This window comes from Indicator indicator, chromosome 9, assembly GCF_027791375.1.
Source record: "Indicator indicator isolate 239-I01 chromosome 9, UM_Iind_1.1, whole genome shotgun sequence".
Lineage (NCBI taxonomy): Eukaryota > Metazoa > Chordata > Aves > Piciformes > Indicatoridae > Indicator > Indicator indicator.
This window is the reverse complement of record NC_072018.1, coordinates 29,417,882-29,441,748: the sequence shown is the minus strand read 5'-3', so window position 1 is coordinate 29,441,748 and position 23,867 is coordinate 29,417,882. Positions and strand designations below refer to the sequence as shown.

The window sequence follows — 23,867 nt, the reverse complement described above, 5'->3', positions numbered from 1 at the left end:
TCAGGAAGTCCAACAAGGGCAAGGGTAGGGTCCTGCCCCTGGGGAGGAATAAGCCCCTGCACCAGCGCAGGTTAGGAGATAGAATCATAGAACTGTTAGGGTTGGAAGGGACCCCAAGGATCATCCAGTTCCAACCCCCCTGCCATGGGCAGGGACACCTCACACTACATCAGGTTGCTCAGAGCCACATCCAGCCTGGCCTTCAAAACCTCCAGGGATGAGGCTTCCACCACCTCCCTGGGCAACCTGTGCCAGTGTCTCACCACCCTCATGGGGAAGAATTTCTTCCTAACATCCACTCTGAATCTACCCCCTACTAGTTTTGCTCCATTCCCATTAGTTTTATCATTACCTGACACCCTAAAAAGTCCCTCCCCAGCTTTCTTGTAGGCCCCCTTAAGTTGATCTGTTGGAAAACAGGTTTGTGGAGAAGGACCTGGGAGTGCTGGTGGACAAGAAGTTCCCCACAAGCCAGCAATGTGCCCTTGTGGCCACAGAGGCCAAAGGTCTCCTGGGGTGCATTGGGAAGAGTGTGACCAGTAGGTTGGAGGAGGTTCTGCTCCCCCTCTACTGTGCCCTAGAGAGGCCACATCTGGAGTCCTGTGTCCAGTTCTGGGCTCCCCAGCTCAAGGGGGAGACCACCAGAGGCAGGCTATGAAGATGCTGAGGGGACTGGAACACCCTTCTGATGAGGAGTGGCTGAGAGACCTGAGGCTGTTTAGCCTGGAGAAGAATAAACTGAGAGGGGAATCTTCCCAGTGCTGATCAATAGCTGAAGAGGTTGGATCCCAAGGATGGGGCCAGACTCTTTTCAGTGATGCCCAGCTACAGAGCAGTGGGCACAAACCAGAACCCAGGAGGTTCCGTCTGAACATAAGGAGAAAATTCTTGCTTGTGAGGGTGCTGGAGCACTGGAAGAGGCTGCCCAGAGAGGTTGTGGAGCCTCCTTCTCTGGAGAGCTTCCACACCTGCCTGGATGCAGCCCTGGGCAGGGTGCTGTGGGTGAGCCTGCTCTGGGTGAGCTTCCACACCTGCCTGGATGCAGCCCTGGGCAGGGTGCTGTGGGTGAGCCTGCTCTGGGTGAGCTTCCACACCTGCCTGGATGCAGCCCTGGGCAGGGTGCTGTGGGTGAGCCTGCTCTAGCAGGGACTTTGGACTGGCTAACCTCCAGAGGTGCCCTCCAGCCACCACTGTCCTGGGATTCTGGGATTCATGGTGGAACCACAGGAGCTCCAAGGAGAAGTTTTGTGGCACATGGGTTGTGTTTGGCCCTTAGAGGACAGTGATCCTGGAGGAATGCTGCTGGGCTGCCCCCTCGCTGTCACTTGGCTCTGTGAGTCCCTTGGGCACCTGGTCCATGTAACAGCTGCTGGAGGGTGGCTGGCTGCACTCACAGCCCTGCAAAGCTGGGGTGTGGTGACTCTACTCCAGCACTTCTTGTGTTCCAGGGCCACCAGGACCCAAAGGAGATCAAGGCCACGAAGGGATGGAAGGTCAGCCTGGCCTCCCTGGCCTGCCTGGGCTGAGAGGTAAGTGACAACACATCTGGGCTGCCCAGACCCCTGCAAGCCTTCACCCAAAGCCTGTAGAGCCCACGGGAAACCTCCTGGTGACTTCCCAACCTGCCCCTTGGGACCCTGCTGGCTATGCACAAGTCTGGAAGGACAACCTGCTGCCCCACATCCTGCCAAAACAAAGTCTCTCACATCTACCAGCTGGCCCCAAGAGAGAAAAGGCTGCAAGGGTCCATCACCTGCAGGTTGATATTCCCAGAGTCCTTTGACCCAGCCTGGCTTTGTACAGGACATGGCCACCAACCCAAGCCCTTAGAAGGTACCAGGGCTGGTCCTGCTGCCTTCACTGCATCAGCAGCACACGAGGACCTGGCACGAGGTCCCTCCAGCCTGGCAGAGGGGACTTTGCCACCAGCTGCAGCTCTGAGACTCTTCAGAGAACATAGTTTTGATGTCTAGAGTTCAAATCTCTTCCTTCTTCTTAATTCCAGCCATTGTTCTGGAGAGAAATTCAATTAAAAGCACAAGAGAAGGCATCCCCCATCCCAGCAAACAGGACTTGGCTTCAGCCTCTTTCTCATTTGAAGCCAAACCTCCAATACTGCCCTTGCATCCAAGAGCAAAAGGTGGCACAGAGGCAATGGAGGATCCCCTTTGATGAGGACTTTCTGTATCCAAGGGGCTCTTTCCTGTTGAGGTGGCAGGATCCATCTTGCCTGGGGCATAGACCTCCTTCTTCTTCCCAGAGGTTGTCTTCATATGGCCCAGAAGGTCAACAGCATCCTGGATTGGTGTGGGCAGGGATTGTGCCCCTGTACTGGGCACAGGTGAGGCTGCAGCTTGAATTCTGGGGTCAGTTTTGGGCCTCTCACTCCAAAAAGGACACTGAAGGGCTGGAACATGCCCAAAGGAGGGCAACAAAGCTGATGAAGGGTTTAGAGCACAAATCTTGTGAGGAGCAGCTGAGGGGCCTGGAGTTGTTTAGTCTGGAGAAAAGGAGGCTGAGGGGGGAACTTCTTCCTTCAACTTGATGACTGGAAGGGTCTCTACCACCAAAACAATTCTATGACTCTGTGCCTAGCCTAGCTTCGCCTTGACTGCTCAAGACATCACCCATGGAGGACCAGCAGTGCTGGAATCAAGCTCACTGCCCTGTCCTTGTGCATCTGAGCTGCCACTACTGAGCCAGGCTTAAATCATCCTATTTTGGTAGCTCATTTTCCCTGCTCCTGATGGTCAGCAGGAGCAGACAAATGAGGTAGAGCCAGCTTGGCAAGCCAGTTGCTCTCTGAAAGCCCTCACTGCTGGCTGCCCATGGCCCATTCAGCCCCAGCTTTATTTCTTTGCCTCATGGCTGTTTGTCTTGGGTGTGCCAAGCATCAGAAATCCACCAGCTGGCTGCTTGCCTTTGTTCTTTCTTGTCTTTTTTTTTTTTTTTTTCCCTTGCTTTAAACAGCAAAACAAAACAATTTCAGGGAGGGTTCACCTTCAGGGAAAGTCACTGAAAGGGCAACTGTGTTTAGGTCTTTTCTTGTTTAGTTTCTCTGATGTTTTTCTGCATGTGGTCAGCAGCCCTTCAGACATGAGCAGGTCAGGTCCAGGTGCAGCCAGGTGGTGTAAAGCATAGAATCAAGAATGGTTTGGATGGGAAGGGACCCTCAGAGGTTACCTAGTCCCACCCACTTGCAGTGAGAAGGGACATCTTCAGCAAGAGCTGGTTGCCCAGAGAGGCTGTCCAACCTGACCTGGGATAGCTCCAGGGATGGGGCATCTACCACCTCTCTGGGCCAGGGTCTCACCACCCTCATTGTGAACCATTTCTTCCTTCTCTGTAGTCTGAATCTCTCCTCTTTTAGTCTGAACCCATCAGCCCTTGTCCTGTCACAACAGGTCCTGCTAAAAAGTCTGTCCCCATCTCTCTTGCAGGCCCCTTGAAGTACTGAAAGGCCACAAGAAGGTCTCCCCAGAGCCTTCTTCTCCAGGCTGAACAACCCCATCTCTCTCAGCCTGGCCTCACAGCAGAGGGCTTCCAAGCTTTGGATAATTTTTGTGACCTCCCATGGACCTGCTAAAAAAATCATCCCCAGCTACCACTCCTGGGTACATCCCTTTCTGCACAGCAGATCTACCATTCTCTGCCCCAACTCCATAACCAGCTCCATGCTGCATCTTTCCCCCTGGGAGCAAGGAAATTTTTGTCCAGAAGCAGCAGTTAATCCTCAGACCATGTCCACAGGAGCCTGTGCCCAAATTCCTCCTGTACCTTTTGGTTTTTGTTTTTTTCTTTTTTTCTCTTAAGCTAGAGGAAAACATTGACTAAGTTTGGCAAAGCTCAGCCCAGGAGAGCTCCTCCCACATGGGCAGTGCTGTGCCAGGCAGGGGCTGAGTTTGGGTGCTGGAGGAGCTCTATCTGAAGGGCTTCTCTACCAGGAGCTTCATATCTGACCCTAGCTCAGGCTCAGCCTGAGTTCCTGCTGGGTCAATCTGCTGGCACCATTGCCAGGTCCCACCTGATTCCATCACCAGAACCCTTCACCTCCTTCTTGCTAGCCCACATAGGTTCACCTCTGGGGCTTAGACATGTCCCATCTGAAGAGACTCCAAGCTAAAACCCCTTTAGTTTTAGACTAAAACCCCCACTTCCCACCTCCTGGAGACCAGGAGTGCTCAGACAGAGAGTTAAAATCCACACAATCCATAGATGCAAGGGACCTGCAGCTCATGCTGGGTACATGTTGTCTCCTTGGGGTCTCTTCTTCACCCTGACTCCTTGCTCTTCCTCCTCAGTCACCACCCCTGGGGGTACTTGCCATCATCTGAGCCTTAAGGTGCCCAGAGATGCAATAGCAGCAACTCATTCTCTGGGATAATCCATCCTGTATCCAGGGGCAGGTGCAGAAGGAGAGGATGAGGTAGACTCTCAGGGATCTCCTGATGGTCTCCAACTCCTGGCAAAGACCCAGAGGCCAAGTGGCACACCTGCTGGCAGGCAGGACATGTGTGTGAGTGAACATCTGGTTTGTGTAGGTCTCTGCTCCAACAGGATCCTTTTGCCTCTTTCTCCTCGCTCCAGGGCTACCCGGGGAGAGAGGACCCCCAGGCCCACGTGGTTTGAAAGGGGACCAGGGAGATCTTGGCCCTGCAGGTCCGGTGGGGATGCGTGGATTCAAAGGTAAGGACCAGCTCTGGGGCTTGTGGGGTCTGCCTGGGCTGGTGGGACAGCAAAGTGGCTCTGGAGACCTTTGGGATGAGGGACAGAGATGCTAGTCTTGGCTGTGAGAGTGGTTGTGATCCACCTGGAGTCCCTGGAGGGGAGAGGACAGTTCTGCACTGAGACCTTTCCACCAAGGGACAGCAGCAGAGAGAGTCCAGGGGAGTGGAGGGAGAAGGGCAAACTTGTTTGGTTTGGTGATGTGCTGCCATGCAGTGGGGTTCAGCTCTCACCAGAGCCCCGTGAGGACCCCCAGGCTGTCCTCCCACACTTGGCTCTGGCCAAGGAACAGCCTTTTCATTTGTTTCCTGGTGACCTTTTCTGTCTCCCTGTGGTTTTGCTGCATCTCACCACATGCCAGATAAAAGCAGGGAGAAGCTGTGGGTGGAGGAAGTGGCCAGGCACCTATTTAAGCAGGACACTTCTCTCCCCAGGAGACCTTTGAGATTAAAGTTCCATGCTGCAACCTAAACCAGGCTGGATAAAGCCCAAATATGCTCTTTCTGCCACAAAATGGGCAGTGGGGGGGGAGGCAGGAAGAGCCCAGCCCAAAGGAAGGGACCCCAGCCTGGGCAGAGCTGCCCTGCCTGCAGCCTGGCCTGGTCACAGAATCAGAATCACAGAATCCACCAGGAAGAGACCTCCAAGCTCATCAAGCCCAACCAATCACCCAACCCTGACTAATCAACCAGACCATGACACTAAGTGCCTCATCCAGTCTCTTCTTAAACACTTCCAAGGGACACTGACCCCACCACCTCCCTGGGCAGCCCATTCCAATGGGCAATCTCTCTTTCTGGGAAGAACTTCATTCTAAGCTCAAGCCTAAACTTCCCCTTGCACAGCTTGAGACTGTGCTCTGTTCCCCTTGTCTCATGCTGGTGGGTGATGACCTCCATGTAGTGACTGGTGGCCCATCCTTCCTTATGGTAGCCACAGAGGTGGCCATCTCTTTGTAGTCTAGGGGGGTTCTGGTGGCATGGTAGAGCAGATCTTGCATCCTTTCTTCACTTCATGGTGCCCCTGGGAGAAGGACCTTTCCTAGGGACATGTTATCCACCTTGCAGCATCTCCCAGTACAGCCCCAAGAAAGGTTCAGGTAGAAAGGAGATGCAGGATAGGAGATGTTGCCAGTGGCCTCCTTCTGTAGTGAGGGAGCAGAGAGAAGCTCCCAGAGCTGCAGCCCAAGGCAAGAAGGTCTGCAGGATTAGGACCCATCTGGTCCTCTTCCCCTGGAGCCATTGTTGCTGTGACCAGTGACACAAAGTTTGTGTCCATCAGGCTGTCATGCTGTGCCCAACACTGACACCATGGCTTTGCTCATCTCCCTGCTCTCTCAGTCACCCCAGGCCAGGCACAAACTGACCTCCTGGAGGCCATTAGCTTCTGGAGATGGCTCTGCAGGCCAAGTGGTTGGTTACGTGATACTTATGTAGCACTGGGTAGAATGCTGCTGGGTGCTACTTCCATTGCCCCATCCCATCTGACTGGAAGCCCAGGGTTTCTGGGCTGGTGTGGCTGAGCCAAGTCTTCATCTTCTCACCATGGCAGTGGGGCACAGAGTTCCACATGCTGCAAAAACAAAGAGCACCAGAGCACTGGGACAGGCTGCCTAGAGAGGTGGTGGGGTCTCCTTCTCTGGAAAGATTCCAAACTTACCTGGACATAGACTCATAGAATTGTTAGGGTTGGAAGGGACCTCAAGGATCATCTAGTCCCAACCCCCCTGCCATGGGCAGGGACACCTCACACTAGAGGTGACATGATCCTGTGTGACCCTGCAGGAGCTTTGGACTAGAACGATCCCCAGAGGTGCCTTCCAAGCCCCAGCATGCTGGGATTCTGGGATTGTGGGATTCTGGGAGAGCAGCACTCTATGCCTGTTTTTTCCAAGCTTTTCTCTTGGGTTTTTCTTGAGTCCCTTGGTGGAAACTGTGACCTGCGGAACAGCAACACCAGAGGGTTGAGAGCACTAGGATTTTATCTGAGCTGTGAGGTGAAGAGCCCTGTTCTGGTGCTGCAGGAGCTCCAGCTAAGCCCTGCACACATCCCTGGCAGCAGCCATGAGCGCTGCAGGGACAGATCCTAATGAGGGGGAGAGACGTAAGTGCCGAGCTGCTCCTGGCAGCACATCAGACACTGAGGTCCACCAACCAAAACCACAACATGCTTTGGGGATGGTGGTTTCCTCTCCTTCCCTGCAGCAGGGGAAATTGGGTCTTTCTCACCAGCCACTGCCAAAGCACTCATTAAACAAACAAATTGTTTTGGGCCAGCTCAAACGGAAGGCTCACACCAGTGGAGGATCAAACCTTGCTGCCAGGTTTGTTCTGCAAAGCACATTCCTGCCCCCTGCTCAGGGGGCTGTGTTCCTTCCAGAGGGAGGAGGCTTGAAGGGCTCCTGCATCCTGTTCCCACCCCTGAGACAGAGCTGTTAACAGCTCCTGTGCTGGGTCAGCACTGGGATGTGTTAACAGACCCCAGGGGGGGCTTCACAACTCCAGCAATGAGCTCTCTGGAGATGCAACACTGAGAGTGAAGTCTTTCTCCGGTGCCTGTCAGCTCAGGAGGTGGTGTGAGACCACCTCCAGCACAGCCCCTGCCTTCAGCAGGGAGCCAGGGCCACACCACAACCCCCAGGAGGTTGGTGACCTTTCTCCAAAGCCAGTCCTCATCTCAAGTCCCCTTATCCGGGGAGATGAAGCACTTTGGCTCTTGGTCTTGGGAGGCAAAGGGCTGGACATCATGCCAAGGGGTCAGTAGATCTTTGCTATACAATGTCTTGCTTCTGGCTATCACCCTTTTACTGATGTAGAGGAATTCCTGCATCTGAGGAGGCCTCTTGGCTTGGAGAAGGATAAACTGTCCCCAGAGCTCCACCAGCTGTGGTCTTGATGCACCCCCTTCATGCATTTCTTGGTTTGGGGTGAGGATGAATCTGTGGCAACAAAGCCATAAGGTGCTACCCATGGCAGGTGGATCAACCTCAAGCCCCATCAGAGCCCATGGCCAGCACAGGGATCCCTCCCTTCACCTCCCCTTCTTTCCCTGTGCAGATGGAGGTGAATTCCAGCACTTGCATTTGTCTCCTACCAAAGGACCCCCAAACTACAGCCCCCATTTTTCCCACCTCTTGGAGGTTAGGGCTGTTGAGGAAAGGAGGTTTCATGCAATGCAGAGCAGAGTAAGGTGGCAGCCAGCACTGAATTTCTCTGGTTTACAGGATTCTCTGAGGTTTATGGGCAGCAGACACAGAGCCAGGCAATGGTCCAAGACCTGGCTTTAAAGGGAAGCCTGGTTTTCTGCAGCACCAGTCTTACACATCCAGAAGGACTTTCTTTTGAGCACAGAAGAAGCTCTTCTCTGAGCTATCAGCTCCCCTGCAAATGAAGCTTGTCCTGGGAGGGAGACATCTGGGGTGGATTCACAGATTCACAATCGCATTGTGTCGGGAGGGACCCTCAAAGGTCACCTTGTCCAACCCCTCTGCACTCAGCAGGGACACCTCCAATTAGGTCAGGCTGCCCAGGGCCACATCAAGTCTGATCTTGAATGTCTCCAGGGATGTGGGGCCTCAAGCACATCCCTGGGCAACTGCATGACCCCATTCATCAAACATCCTGGGACAAACCATCTCTTGGAAAAGGTTTGACCTGGCCAAGGGATATCTTCTCCTCTCCACAGCAGTGTCCTGAGTATTTTTCCTTTCATTGGTGTTTTCCTCTCCTTGAAGCCTTTTCCTTTAACATTCCCCCAGTGCAGGATTATTTTCCTCATTTCCAAATGAGGAGAATCATTCTGGAAAGTGAGTGCACAGCTATCTTCTGCACTCTTCCATGGGGAATGTTGTGCAGGGCACACAGAGTCACAGCATCCAGCATGGCTGGGGTTGGAAAGGACCTCTGGGGATCATCTAGTCAGAATCTCCTGGTAAAGCAGGTTCACCCACAGCAGGTTGCCCAGCATCATGCCCAGGTGGCTTTGGAATCTCCCCAGAGAAGGAGACTCCACAACCTCTGTGGGAAGCCTCTTCCAGGGCTCTACCACCCTTACAGGAAAGAATTTTCTCAGATGGAACCTCCTGGGTTCCACATTGTACCCATTGTCCCTTGTCCTGTCTCTGGGTACCATTAGAAGTATTTGGCCCCATCCTCTTGACCTCTGCCCTTTAGACATTGATCAGCATTGAAAAGGTCCCCTTCAGGCTGCTCTTCTCCAGGCTAAACAGCCCCAGGTCTCTCAGCCTTTCCTTCTCAGAGAGATGTTTCAGTCCCCTCAGCATCTTCAAAGCTTCCTCTGGACTCTCTCTAGTAGTTCCTTTCCTCTCTTGGACTGGGGAGCCCAGACACAGGACTCCAGATGTGACCTCATTAGGGTAGAACTCCCTTGTGACCTGCTGGCCACACTCTTCTTGATGCACCCCAGGAGACCACAAGGGCACACTGCTGGTTCATGAGGAACTTGTCCACCAGCACTCTCAGGTCTTTCTTTACAGAGCTGCATTTCAACAGGTCAACCTTAAACCTGTCCTAGTGCAGGGGTTTTTCCTCCCCAGGTGTCAGACCCTACCCTTGCCCTGGTTGGACTTCATGAGGTTTCCCTCTGCCCAGCTCTCCAGTCTGTCCAGGTCTCACTGAATGGCAGCACAGCCTGACAGGGTGTCAGCCACTCCTCCCAGCTTTGGATCAGCATTGCAACAAGTTCAGGAGGAAACAGCAACAAATGAGCCAAGAAAGGGATGACCAATCTATGGGTAACTTTGGGACAATAAGGGAATTCCACTTTGTGAACACCAGGTGCAGGCAAGGAGGAGGTTTCTGGTGTGTTGCTGGAGGCTGAGCATGTTTCTGCCTTTGAAGACAGGGGTTTTGCAGCTTCTGCAGCACCAAGACCATGGTGGTCCACCTCAGATCCATGAGCTCCTCCAGTGATTTCCTCTTCCAGCCTGGCCTTAAAAACTTCCAGGGATGGGGCTTCCACCACCTCCCTGCTCAACCTGACCTGGAGTGGTTCCATGGACTGGGCATCTACCACCTCTCTAGGCAACTTGCTCCTCTTGTAGTGGTGCAGGGGTTTCAGTTTGTGCTGATTATTTTTGCTTTGGTCTTTTTCTTAAAGCTTCCTAACCATTTCTGATGCTTGAGCTCTCCCATCAGTAGAGTATTTCTTTCCCTTGAAGCATCAGAGCAGGCTGCCCAGGAAAGTGGTGGAGTCTCCATCCCTGGAAGGATTCAAAAGCTGTGTAGATGTGGTGCTGAGTGATGTTGTTTAGTGGTGACCTGGTAGTGCTGGGTTAACAGTTGGACCTGAAGTTCTTAAAGGTCTTTCCCAACAGAGCAATTCTGTGGCTCTATGATCTCTGAAGTCCTTGACTTGTTCCAGTTGCTGTCATCTCCCTGAGACCAGCAACTGTACAGCAGTTGAGTCATTTGCTCCAGGAGTTCATGGCCTTCACTTTTATGGCCAGCACAGCTGGTAAATTCCTGCCCCTCCAGCTTCATCTTTCCACCCTCACCTCTTTCCATCATTCCCATAGGATGCCCTGCATGATGCAGCCTGGATCCTGCAAGGGAAAGCACTCCTCATCTTGAAGAGACAGATTTTGGGGGGACAAGCACATAAGAAACATAACTGCAGCTTTCCAACCCCCTTTTCTCTGGGCTGGTGAGGGAAGTTGGTGGAGACCATAAGCTGCTCCAGCATCCCATAGAATCATTTTAATTGGATGAGATCTTTAAGGCCATAAACCCATTAACCCAGCACTGCCAGGTCACCACTGAACCATGGCCCTCAGCACCACAGCTACACAGCTTTTAAACCCCTCTAGGGATGAGGACTCCACCACTGCCCTGGGCAGCCTGTTCCAGGGCTTAACCACTCTTTCAGTGAAGATGTTCTCCCTCTTGTCCAACCTAAACCTCTCCTGGTGCAACTTGAGGCCATTTCCTCTTGTCCTATTGCTGATTCCTTTGGGAGAAGAGACTGAACCCAACTTGCTCCAACCTTCTCTCAGCCTAATTTTCTCCAGGCTGAACAACCTCAGTTCCCTCAGCTGCTCCTCACAAGATTTGTGCTCTAGACCTTTCATCAGCTTCACTGCCCTCCTATGGACCCCCTCCAGTACCTCAATGTCCTTTGTGGAGTGAGGGGCCCAAAAGTGAACCCAGGGTTTGAGGTGTGGCCCCAGCAGTGCCCAGCACAGGGAGACAATCCCTGCTCCAGTCCTGCTGGCCACACTCTTACAGATTCAGCGCTGTTCTCCAGTCCCATCACGTGCTGGCCAGCAGCATCTCTGGCCTCTCTCCCACTGCTCAGGGTGGGGGCTGTTGTCATCTGGTTCCCATCAGCAGGGCAGGCTGCAGGCAGCTTTCCTCCATCTGACACAGCTGTGGCTGCCCAGGGGACTGATCTTGCCTTCCCAGAGCCTCCCAAGCAAGGGCAGGAATTTCCTGCACGCTTTTTTATTTTATTATTATCGTATTTCAGAAGAGTTGTTTTTGCTTTTTTTTTTTTTTCCTTTTCCTGAGCATGTGTTGTTTGTTGTCCTCACACAGAGACAAAAAGAGGAGGATATGTTGAGCTGGGGCCGTGCTGCAGGGCTGGGGCTCACTCAAGAGCATCTCTGACCGGAGCAGCTCAAAGCCTTCCCCACCCCTGTCCCTCTGCAGCCTCAGAGCAAAGCCAGGATCAGCAAATCCCAGCCCCACTCAGGATGGTGTTCTCAGTGTTTTCACAGGAAAACACAGTTGCTGCCTGCTAGGAGCCAAGCCAGAGCGTGGACAGGGGCTGAGGGCTGTGGTGGGATGCAGGCAGAGCAGCCTCTGCTCACGAGCAGCAGGGAAAGCCAAGCCATGACACAGATTAATTAGGGAGCTCGTTAATGTGAGGTGCAAACTGGTGTGTCTTTGAAGGCAGCTTGTCTGCCCAGCTGCTCTGAACCCCCTGCATCACTGTTGCTTCTCGGTGGATGCAGAGGTTGGGCTCAGCAAATGAAGGTGCAGAAGAGGCAATGATCCAGCAAGGCTGAAGGAAGCCACGTCCCTGCTCCTCATCCTGCAAAATGAAGCAGTTTTCACCCCAAAGAGACATTTTTCAGCCCCAAACTCAGGGGTTGTGTTCCTTTATTGCTGCTCTGCTGCTGCCCTGCTGCTCAGGATGAAGGGTAGGGGAGAAGATGGGAGGGTTCAAGGGAACATCCTACAGAAGGGCTGAGAACTGGGGTGAAGGACAGAGCTCAGAAGGTTATGATCATCAGGGCAGACTCTGCTTGGAGGCCTGTGGCTCATGGTATTCCCCAGAGGTCAGGACTGGCTCCAGTCTTGTTCAACATCCTCATCAGCACCCTGGATGAAGGCACAGAGTGGACCCTCAGCCTGTTTGCTGAGGATACAAAGCTAGGAGCAGTGGCTGACACCCAGGCAGGCTGTGCTACCATTCAGCAAGGCCTGGACAGGCTGGAGAGCTGGGTGGAGAGGAACCTCATGAAGCTGAACAGGAGAATTTGGAGAGTTTCCAAACCCACCTGGGTGTGATCCTGGTCAGCCTGCTCTGATGACTCTTCTTTAACAGTGGATCTGGACTAGATGACCTCCAGAGGTCCCTTCCATGAGATCCCCAGCATGCTGGAATTCTGGGATTGTGTGGCCACCAGCCTTGTGTCCTCCATCTGCTGCAGGACGAGCACCTCAGGAGTAGCTATGGGAGGGTTCTCCATCCTTACCCTGCACCCAGAGTTGGTGGATCCCATAGCCATGCAGCATGGCCAGGGGCTGATGAATCATTTGGAGCTTCATGCCCCAAGCTGCTAAAGCCCTCCAGGAGCTATGGACACAAAATGTCACCTAAGAGCAGGGCAGCCAGGGAAAAGCTGATTTTAAGAAGAATAATACCTCTCACTCTCTCTTGTCCCAGGTGACCGAGGCCCGAAGGGAGAGAAGGGTGACCGAGGAGGTGGTGCAGGTAAGTCCTTGCTTGTGGTCATCTTCCCAGTGCTCTGAGCAGGATTTTGGAGGTGTTTGTGGGGTTAGGAGCCTGTGAGGGAAATCCCCAATGCAAAGCAGGCAGGAAAATCATAGCTGCTGCTGGGAGAAGGCTGCTGAGCCTCATGCTTGGGTCACGCTTGGCTGGGCAATCCCTTCTGCCTCTCCAGGAACCTCCCTCTGCAGAGACTTCCCTCCTTTCTCCCTGAGGACATCTCTCCTTGGAGGACATCTCCTCTGCCTCTCTGGGGACATCATCCCTCCTGCCTCCCTGGGGATATCCTTTCTGCCTCCCCCAAAGAATTCTCTCCTTGGGCACCTCCCTCTTACTACTCCAGGAACATCCCTCCTGCCCCAGGCACCCACAGAAGGGCTCCAGGCCCTTCTACTGGCTACACCACCACCCAAATAATGCCAAAGAAGGACAAGGATGAAGCAGGGTTAGAAGGGGAGCAGCAGAAGCAGCTGGGGAGCTCCATGGTGTGATGTACTGCCAGCAAGGACTGAGGACCTCATCACCCTGCGCTGGGTCTGCACTGGGACCAGTGCTGTTTAGTACCTTCAGCAGTGACGTGGACAGTGGGATCGAGCACACTCTCAGCAAGTCTGCAGATGACCCCAGGCTGAGTGGTGGTGTTGACATGCCTGAGGGACAGGATCCATCCAGATGGACCTGGACAAGCTGGAGAAGTAGGTCTGTGTGAAGCTCATGAGGTTCTACAAGGCCAAGTGTAAGATGCTGCACCTGGGTCAGGGCAATCCCCAGCATCAATCCAGGCTGGGGAGTGAAGGGATGCAGAGCAGCCCTGCAGAGAAGGACTTGGGGCTGCTGGTGGGTGGGAGATGAACTGGCAATGTGCCCTCACAGCCCAGAAGCCAACTGCATCCTGGGCTACACCCAAAGCAGCTTGGCCAGCAGGTGAAGGGAGAGGATTCTGCTCCTCTGCTCCCCTCTGGCTAGACTCCACTTGCAGTGCTGGGTCCACCTCTGGGGTCTTCATCACAGGAGAGATATGGACCTGTTGGAGTAGGTCCAGAGGAGGCCACAAACATGATCTAAACCTCACTCTGCTGTGAGGGCAGGCTGAGAGACTCTGTGATCGTTCAGCCTGGAGAACAGAAAGTTCCAGGGAGACCTTCTTGTGGCCTTTCAGTATTTAAAGGAGCCTGTGAGAAAGCTGGGGACAGACTTTTAGCAGTGCCTGTTGTGACAGGACAAGGGGTGATGGATTTAAACTAAAAGAGAGGAGATTCAGACTCGATAGAAGGAAGAAATTGTTTATGCTGAGGGTGGTGAGACCCTGGCCCAGGTTGCCCAGAGAGGTGGTAGATGCCCCATCCCTGGAACCATTCCAGGTCAGGTTGAAAGGGACTCTGAGCAACCTGCTCTAGTTGAGGATGTCCCTGCTGACTGCAGGGTGTTTGAACTGGATGACCTTTGTAGGTCCCTTCCACCCCAAACCATTGTGTGAGCTACAATTCCAACAAGGAGTACAACCTGCTTTGGTGCTGGTCCACCTCTTGAGGGCTCTCCCAACCTCCCAAAGCCAGGACTTGAGCACAGCCCCAGCTCCAGCTGCAGCTTTTGCAGAGTCTCCAGGACTTGTGGGGACCAAAAGAACCCTGGGCTGGGGCTGAGCTGTGGAGCTGTTATGGGTTTGGGAGGAGACCTTTGGTGTTTATTTGCTTTTATGATCCCTCCGAGCAAAGCTTCTTGTGGAAGTGGAAGGATTGCAGTCAGGACTCACGTGGCTGAGCTCTGCAGCTTTATTAGCAGCCCTCCCTTTGCTGATTAATGAGAACATCCCAGTGGTGCCTGGAGCTGTGCCCTGATTGCACATCTCTTCCCCTCCTCGGGGAAGGAGCTGTCATCTTCCTGCACACACAGGCTCTGATCAACAGCCAGCAAAGAGCTGGGCTGAGGATGGACTCACAGCAAGAGGGATGAGGACTTTGGGATAAGCAGCTAGCTTGGGTTGGGAGATACCTAGCTGGGCCTGGACAGGGTGAGCAACCAGCTGATGTTGGATAGCATAGAACAGTTTGGATTGGAAGGGACCTTAAAGGTCACCTAGTCCAGCCCTCCTGCAGTAGTGAGCAGGGACATCTTCAACTAGATCAGTGTTGCTCAGAGTTCCATACAACCTGGCCTGAAATGTTTCCACGGATTGGGCATCTTCCACCTCTCTGGGCAATGTTTCAGGCAGGCAAATGGACCTCCCAGTTGCTCCAGTGGTGGTGGCCAGGGTCAAAACAAACATGTGGAGCCAGAAAGGTTGACCTGGGGGGTGGAGAAGTGCTGGATCCTCAGTTTTTCTGTCTAGGACCTTGGGTTTCCCTGGCCACATCCCATTCTCCACCTGCACACCTGTAGCAGGGAGGTTGGGCTGGCTCCTTAGCAGGTGACACTGGTGTTGGACCCAGCACAAGCTTGGTTTGGCAGGAGCAGCTCCACTGGCAGCTCCAGACAGCATCTGCAGCTCCAGCACACGTGTTGGACTCAGAAGAGGAGCTTCATCCAGTCCTCAGATGACACCCCCCCTGGGACGAGCCAAGGAAGCTGCCTTGGAGAAACTGCTCCATGGCCAGGAGGAGACATCCTGTGGAATCATTGAATGCTTTGGGGTGGAAGGGACTTTTAAAGGTTACCTAGTCCATATCTGATAGCAAATGGGTCTCATTAACTGGACTAGTTGAAGAAGACAGCTGGCAGCACCCCAAACAAGTCCCCTGGCTGAGATGCCACCCCTCTAGGTGCAGGGCAGGGCTGTGGACAAGATCAGTGAGATGGTTCTAGGACAGCACAAGATGTTTCCTGGCTCCTCCATGACCCTGATGCTCTGCCCAGATCTAGGAAAACATGCTCAGGGTTTCCAGATCCCTTCTTGAGCCTGACCCTGGGCAAGTCCTGGAAGTGGGAGATCATCCAGTGCTGAGGCCAAGCAAAGACTGTGCTTTCTGGAGGTCATTGGAAGAGGTGGCTCTGTTCCCACTGGGAGTGAGCCAGGGAAAACCCAGAGCCTGAAACATGAAGAAAAAAACTCCAACTTTTGGGCAGGTCCCAGCCAACCTGCAGTGCCAAAGCTCATTACAGCTCTGTGCAGCAGAACCCAAATGCTGCTCCAGCCTCTAAATCTCCTGTTAACTCTGCACCTCCCAGCCCCAGGAGCCTGGGGAAGGCTGGGACCCTGCTTTGCCCACCTCATGCTCACCAGCTTGGTTGGCCAAGGTGCCTGAAGAGCCTTCAGACCCTCACATCTCATCACTGTGTAGTTACAGCAGACGTTGGGCCAAGGTTAAGATTTTATTCAGCTCTTGGAAGCTCCCCCTGCACCAGTCACCTCTTGAGGGGAGCTGGAGAACTTTTGGGTTCATCACTTGAGAACCTGCCATGTTCCATGTACCAGAAAGATGGCCCAGGCTGCCCAGAGAGGCTGTGGAGTCTCCTTCTCTGGAGAGATTCTAAACCCACCTGGACACAATCCTGGGCAACCTGTGCTCCTGGTGACACAACTTTAGCAGGGATGGTTGGACTAGATGATCTCCAGAGGTCCCTTCCAACCCACACCATTCTGTGAAATTCACAGATGAGACATTTTGTGCCCTTTTACACTGCTGAGACTTGGGTGGTGGCTGTACTTGGAGTGGGTTTGGTGCTGTGGAAGCAGGGTGCAGCCCCCCCCCTAACTCTCTCTCCACCAAGAACCACTATGGGATGTGGAGGATGAGCTGGTGCATTGATGGGCATAAAGGAGGAGACCTTGGTCTGCCTGGAAATGCTTCTCACAAGAATCCAAATCCCATTTAGCTTCGCATTTGAGAAGACATGAAAGAAAATGTCTTTAAATAGTTCCATGAAGCTGCTCAGAGATCATAAGGCCAGCTGCCTGACAGAGACATCATCCACTGGACCCCTTTCTCTTCCCAAATAAGGGGATTTGTGGCCTGTCCCTTTCATTGGGTTTCCTCATCTTGGGGTGGAGGAAGAACTGTTGTGGTTTGGGTCCTGATGCTGAGCTCCTCAGCTATTTCCCTGTCACATAAACCACCACCACCTCGTGCTGCTCCCTGGCTGAAGGATGAAGGGTGACCATGCTGCTCTTGACTGACTGGAGGGTGGTGGTGAGGGGAGAAAGGCTGAGTGGCCACAAAAAGGCAGCTGGGGTGGAGGGTTGGAAGGGATCATCTAGAGCAACATCCCTGCTAAAGCAGGGTCACCAAGAGCAGGTTGCCCAGGACCATGTCCAGGTGGGAGTGGAATCTCTCCAGAGGAGAATCCACAACTTCTCTGGGCCATGGTGGAAAGGAGGACAATCCATGGGCCCTCCCTCCAACCCCAGTTTGGCATTTTGGACCAAGTCTCCCCTCGCTATTCCCTCAAGCATGAAGTCAGAGCCCACCTGGGCAGCGTGTGGTTATGTGGTCCTGCTCTGGCAGTTGGGTTGGACTTGGTGATCTCTGGAGCTCCCTTCCAACCCCTAACATCCTGTGATCCTGTGACTTGGTCTGGGATCCTGTCTCCAGGCTGGAAGAACCTCTCATCACCTGTAGTGCCCTTTCACAGTCCCTTCTGGAAGCTCTTTGTGCCCTGCTTTTGTTGGCATCTCACTCCTGCCCTCAGTCCCTCAGATCTCCTCACTGCACACCTGAGCTGCCTCTGTTGGGTCTCACTGGAATGGCTTTAGGGCTGATCCTTGCTCTTCCTGCAGCACTTTTAGCCTGCAGATTCCCCATCCCTGCATGACCATTGCAAGACTCAACACCCTCCAATGAAACCTTGAGCTTGATAGGACCCCTCCAGCACCATGCCCAGCAGTGGTGGGATGTCCCCACGTGTGGTAGTTTTAGGCTATGCCTTTAAAGTTTTTCACAGATCTTGAACAGAGAAGTGGTAAAGTGTAAATAAATCACTACTGGGTGTAAAAAGGAAAATAATGATAGTTCTAAGCAATCCCACTGGAGAGTGTTCTACCATGAGAATTAGGCTGGTAAATAATTTCTCTCTCTTCTCACTTCTTCAGGCTGGGAGATACTAACAGGCTTTACTGACCTTGGCTGCATCACTTTTGTTGTGACTGGTATTAACTTCTCTGCTCTCTCTCTTGTCCCTTTTGTGTACAGGGTGGGGTAGGAGAGGAGGCAGGGAGTGAGAAGCTATTAGCAGCTCCTCTGGTCTTTGGCCAGGGAGTGTCCTCGTGCTGTTCATTAATTGTAAATACCTGTAAAGATTGTAAATACTGTGTATTTACAGCATCCCCTAGTGATAGGACTAGGGGGAATGGAAAAGAAACAGAAGTGGGTAGATTCAGATTGGATGTTAGGAAGAAGTTTTACACCATGAGGGTGGTGAGACACTGGCACAGGTTGCTCAGGGAGGTGGTAGAAGCCTCATCCCTGGAGGTTTTTAAGGCCAGGCTGGATGTGGCTCTGAGCAACCTGATCTAGTGTGAGGTGTCCCTGCCCACGGCAGGGGGGTTGGAACTGGATGATCCTTGGGGTCCCTTCCAACCCTGACAATTCTATGATTCTATGATGCTTTGTACATATTCATTGCATTCCATTGTGGATTTTAGATTTGCTTGTAGATACAGCTTTCATTTGCTTCCAACTGAGCTGGCCTGGCAAATTTCATGCTGGGGGGGAATTTTTCAACCCACCACACCATGTCTCCTGGAGGTGTATCATCCACTGTGTTCTGCAGCCAGGGGGGCACCAGAAAGGGCACAGAAGGTGGTCCAAGTGGGGGTGAGCACAGCACTGGGAGATGCCACCATGTCCCTTCTGAACTTTGTCCAGTTCTGGGCCCCTCAGTTTAAGAAAGATGTTCAGTTGCTCAAATGTGTCCAGAGAAGGGCAACAAAGCTGGGGAGGGGTCTGGAGCACAGCCCTGTGAGGAGAGGCTGAGGGAGTTGAGGATGTTTAACCTGGAGAAGAGGAGGCTCAGGGGAGACCTTATTGATCTCTACAACTACCTGAAAGGAGGTTGTAGCCAGCTGGGGGTTGGTCTGTTCTCCCAGGCAACCAGTGACAGAATGAGAGGACAGTCTCAAGCTGCACCAGGGGAGGTTTAGGCTGGATGTTTGGAAGAAATTCTTCACAGAAAAAGAGGTTGGCCATTGGAATGTGCTGCCCAGGGTGGTGGTGGAGTCACTGTCCCTGGAAGTGTTTAAAACAAGCCTGGATGAGGCACTCAGTGCCATGTTTGAGTTGATTAGATGGCGTTGGGGATAGGTTGGGCTGGGTGATCTCTGAGGTCTTTTCCCACCTGGTCAGTTCTGTGACTGTGAGTGACTCTCTCTTCCCCACAGCAGCCATGGAGGAGGGGCTGGTGCGGCTGGTGAACGGCTCCGGCTCCCAGGAGGGCCGGGTGGAGGTGTTCTACGAGCGGCGCTGGGGCACGGTGTGTGACGATGGCTGGGACAAGAAGGACGGAGATGTGGTGTGCAGGATGCTGGGCTTCCGGGGCGCCAAGGAGGTGTACCGCATGGCACGCTTCGGGCAGGGTAAGGCCGGGCTGGCCCCTGCAGCGGGCACTGGGCAGCCCACACCTCCCATGCCGGGGTTAGGCTTGGATGCCTCACTCCAAGAAGGACCTGGGGGGGCTGGTACTGGTTGACAGTAGGCTGAACATGAGCCAGCAGTGTGCCCAGGTGGCCAAGAAGGCCGATGGCATCCTGGCCTCTATCAGGAATAGTGTGGCCAGCAGGAGCAGGGAAGTCATTCTGCCCCTGTACTCAGCACTGGTGAGACCACACCTTGAGTACTGTGCTCAGTTCTGGGCCCCTCAGTTTAAGAAAGACGTTGAGTTGCTCAAATGTGTCCAGAGAAGGGCAACGAGGCTGGTGAGGAGTCTGGAGCACAAGCCCTATGAGGAGCTGCTGAAGGAGCTGGGGATGTTAAGCCTGGAGAAGAGGAGGCTCAGGGGAGACCTTATTGCCATCTACAACTACCTGAAAGGAGGTTGTAGCCAGGTGAGGGTTGGTCTCTCCTCCCAAGCAACCAGTGACAGAATGAGAGGGCAGAGTCTCAAGCTGTGCCAGGGGAAGTTTAGGCTGGATGTTAGGAAGAAATTCTTCACAGAAAGAGAGACTGGCCATTGGAATGTGCTGCCCAGGGAGGTGGTGGAGTCACTATCCCTGGAAGTGTTTAAAAAGAGACTGGATGAGGCATTTAGTGCCATGGTTTAGTTGATTAGATGGTGGTGGGTGATAGGTTGGACTTGATGATCTCTGAGGTCTTTTCCAACCTGGTCAATTCTGTGATTCTGTGATTCAAAGAAGAGCAAAGAAGCTGGCGAAGGGTCTAAAGCACAAATCATGCAAAGAGTGGCTGAGGGAAGTGGGGTTGTTTAGGCTGGAGAAAAGGAGGGTGAGGAAAGACCTTCTCTCTCTCTACAACATCCTTGAAAGGAGGTTGGAATGAGGAGAAGGTCAATCTCTCCTCCCAAGGAACGAGTGATAGGACAAGAGGAAATGATCTCAAGTTGAACCAAGGGAAGTTTAGGCTGGACAGGAGGAACAGTTTCTTCAGGGAAAGGATTGTCAAGGTCTGGAACAGGCTGTCTAGGGCAGTGGTGGAGCTCCCATCCCTGGAGGGGTTTAAAAGCCATGTAGATGTGGTGCTGAGGGACATGGTTTAGATGTGACCTAGCAGTGCTGGGTTAATGGTTGGACTCGACAGTCTTAGAGGTCTCTTCCAGCCAAAACCATTCTATGACCATTCTGTGACTCTGTGACCCTTCCACCTCTCCCCAAACATAAGCCAGCCCATAAATAAACAACAAACAAACAAACACACACACGAAAAAGAGGCTGGAGGCATGCAGATGTGCCCCAGCAGCCAAACATGGGCTGTGGTGGCCTGAGCAGCTTCAGCCTGGCCAAACACCCGTTCATTCAGCACAGCCAGTCCCGAGTGTCTGCAAGTACTTTGCCATTGGCTTGCAGGACCATCTGCAAGCACATGACTGGCCCTGGCCCAGCAGCCTCTTCCCCTGCCCCAGCTCCCTCGGGGCACATGCCCTGCCCCATGCTGACTCAGCACCGGAGACCCAGCCCCAGGACTTGTTGGTTTTGACCCAGCACTTTGGGGCTTTCAGCCAGCCATGACTTTTGAGATCTACTTTCTCTTCAGAATAATGAAAAGGAGGGGAAAGGGAAAAAAAAAAAAAAAAAAAGAGAGAAAAAAAAAGGAAAGAAAAGATAAAAAAAAAAGGCAAGCAGCAGCTTTGGAAAACAGAGGGGAAATGTCAAGAACACTTTGGTGGGTGGAGGTGTGGCCTTTGGCCCCACACTGTTGGGTTGAGGTGTTCCTGCCCAGAGCACGTAGGCTTTTTAACTCCTTTGCCTCCTCCCCAGCTGCTTGAGGCTTCTAAGGACACAATGGAACCCAAAAGCAGGTAGCCACCCTCACCACCTTCTAGCCATGAGCGTGCTGGTTGCCCACAAGTGCTCTGTGAGTGCAGCTGGAACACTGGATAGGTTGATATCCTTCAACCTTGGAAGACCTCAGACCTTGATTTGCCACCACAGCCCTGGCTACCCATGCTGGGGTTTCTCCCCCATCTCCAGCCTAGATCCTCTACCACCCTCCAAAGCTGGTACAGTCACTCAGGATCCTGGCACATGCATCATCCAGTGCCTTCCCTGGGGCATAGGCTTGACATGGGTTGTTCCAACCAGGAAGAGCTGCTGCTCCTCCTCACACAAGCCCCTTGTCAGCTTACACAACCCCCCCACTCAGCAGCCTATGAACCACAGAATCCCAGAATGAACCAGGTTGGAAAGGACCTCAGAGATCATCAAATCCAACCTATCACCCAACACCATCTAATCAACTAAACCATAGCACTAAGTGCCTCATCCTCTCTCATTTTAAACACTTCCAGGGACAGTGACTCCACCACCTCCCTGGGCAGCTCATTCCAATGGCCAACCTCTATTTCTGTGAAGAATTTCTTCCTCACATCCAGCCTAAACCACCCCTGGTGCAGCTTGAGACTGTCCTCTCATTCTGTCTCTGGTTGCCTGGGAGAAGAGACCAACCCCCAGCTGGCTACAACCCCCCTTCAGGCAGTTGTAGATGGCAATAAGGTCTCCCCTGAGCCTCCTCTTCTCCAGGCAAATATGAATACCCAGCAGATGCAGCTGCACAGACCCAAATGTCCTTGGGACATCCATGATGGGGCAGGAGGATTCCATCCATGCCCCACAGAGCAGGGTACACCCAGAGCCTTGCCATGGCCACAACTGGCTGTGTGCTGCTGGCTGGCATATCTTCTCCTGGGGGTGTTTCCTCCAGAACAGGGAAGATTTGGTAGCCCCCAAAATCTGGGACTACCCCACCGCCAGGAGCCAGAGGGACTGCTCTGCATCCACCACCTGGGCAGGCAGAGATGGGGGTTTGTGTTTGTGTGTGTGGGGAGGGAAAGAGAAATTCATTGAACGGTTTGGATTGGAAAGGACCTTCAAAGGTCATCTAGTCCAACTCCCTGCAGTGAGCAGAGGCATCTTCAACTAGATCAAGTTGCCTGGCACAGAGCTTTGCCAATGATGGCTTCCAGAAATGGGGGGAAAGCTGCAATGCAAAGTGTAAAATCATAGAATCACAGCATGGTGGGAGCTGGAAGGGACTTCTGGAGACCGTGTAGACCAACCTCTCTGTAGCCTCTGCTGGACTCTCTCCAGTAGTTCTTTATCTCTCTTGAACTGGGGAGCTTAGAACCGGAAGCAGGACTCCTCCCTAGTGCAGAGTAGAGGAGAAGGAGAACATCCAACGACCTGCTGGCCACACTCTTCTTGATGCATCCCAGGAGATCGTTGGTGTTCTCAGACATGAGGCACTTTGCTGGCTCAGAGGGAACTTTTGTCCACCAGCACTCCCAGGTCCTTCTCTGCAGAGCTGCTTTCCAGCATGTCATCCCCTAACCTGTCCTGGTGCAAGGAGTTATTCCTCCCCAGGGGCAGGGCTCTACACTTGCCCTTGTTGAACTTCATGAGTTTTCCCTCTGCCCAGCTCTCAGCCTGTCCAGGTCTTACTGAATGGCAGCACAGCCTGGTAGGACGTCAGCCACTGCTCCCAGTTTGGTACCATCAGCAAACTGGCTGAGGATCCACTCTGTCCCTTCATCCAGGTCATTGATGAAAGTGTTGAAGAAGACTGGAGCCAGCCCTGACCCCTGGGGAATACTGTGAGCTATAGGTCTACAACTGGACTCTGGACTCTGTATTTATTCCTGTGCATGGAGTGTCCTGGCAAAGTCAGGGCACCCAAATGCAGCTGTAAATGGGGTGGATTCTTCTGCCCTTCAAGTATTCAGGTCCACCACAGTTGGACTCATCATTAGCACTCAGATAATTAATTATTAACCACTGGAAAACTTGGCAAAATAACTCCACCTTTGCAGCATGTTTTTTGCTGATTCTCTCTTGAGCAAGATGTCCCTCAAGCCCATCTTGCTTTGGTTCCTCCTCTCCAGACAGTTCTAGGAGGGTCTCAGAGATGTGTCATGGGTGGACTATAGAATGTTAGTTGTGCAGGGACATCCTTCCTCCTCCATGAAGCTTCCAAGAAGCAAAATCTTTCTTTCCAGTCCTTTTGGAACAGGGTGAAGGAGATCTAACGAGGTGCTTGTGGTGATCATGATGGTGCCACTGGTGCCATCCATCACATCCCTGTTTTTGCAGGCACAGGGAGGATCTGGATGGACGACGTCTCCTGCAGTGGGACAGAAGAGAGCCTTATGCACTGCAGCTTCTCTGGCTGGGGCAAGACCAACTGCGGGCACGCTGAGGATGCCGGTGTGAAATGCCTGACACCGTGAAGCAGGGGCTTGGACACCCCAGTCTGGCTGGGAGAGGTCCAGGAGGGCTCCAGCCCACCCCATGGATCTCACTTGTGCTTCCTGAAAAGGTTTTATTATTAGAGGAATAAATGCTTTTTTTATTATTCTCTACAGTTGTGAAGCAGTGGTGCTTGGTGGGGATGGGAGGAGGGGTCAAAGAGAGATGAGGATCCAGGAGTGTCTGAGAAGGATGCATAGTGGGGGTCTAGCTTTGCCCTGCATGCTGGGGTGGGGCACAGCACACCCTGGGATGCCTGAGCATCCCCAAGCTTCTCCACAGAGGCACCTTTTTCCCAGGAGACACCATCCACAAGGCCATG

The 23,867-nt window shown here is 53.1% G+C and overlaps 1 protein-coding gene across 1 annotated transcript in view; it reads left to right on the top strand.

Moving 5' to 3' along the window:
• The window catches only part of SCARA5 (scavenger receptor class A member 5), a 41,430-nt gene extending 17,904 nt beyond the window's left edge, over nucleotides 1-23,526 (top strand). The window contains exons 4-8 of the mRNA XM_054383623.1: nucleotides 1,449-1,529; nucleotides 4,588-4,686; nucleotides 12,637-12,684; nucleotides 19,016-19,207; nucleotides 23,390-23,526. Coding sequence (XP_054239598.1) covers nucleotides 1,449-1,529; nucleotides 4,588-4,686; nucleotides 12,637-12,684; nucleotides 19,016-19,207; nucleotides 23,390-23,526 — 557 coding nt within the window. The remainder of the gene's footprint in view (nucleotides 1-1,448; nucleotides 1,530-4,587; nucleotides 4,687-12,636; nucleotides 12,685-19,015; nucleotides 19,208-23,389) is intronic.
• The last annotated feature ends 341 nt before the right edge of the window (nucleotides 23,527-23,867 follow it).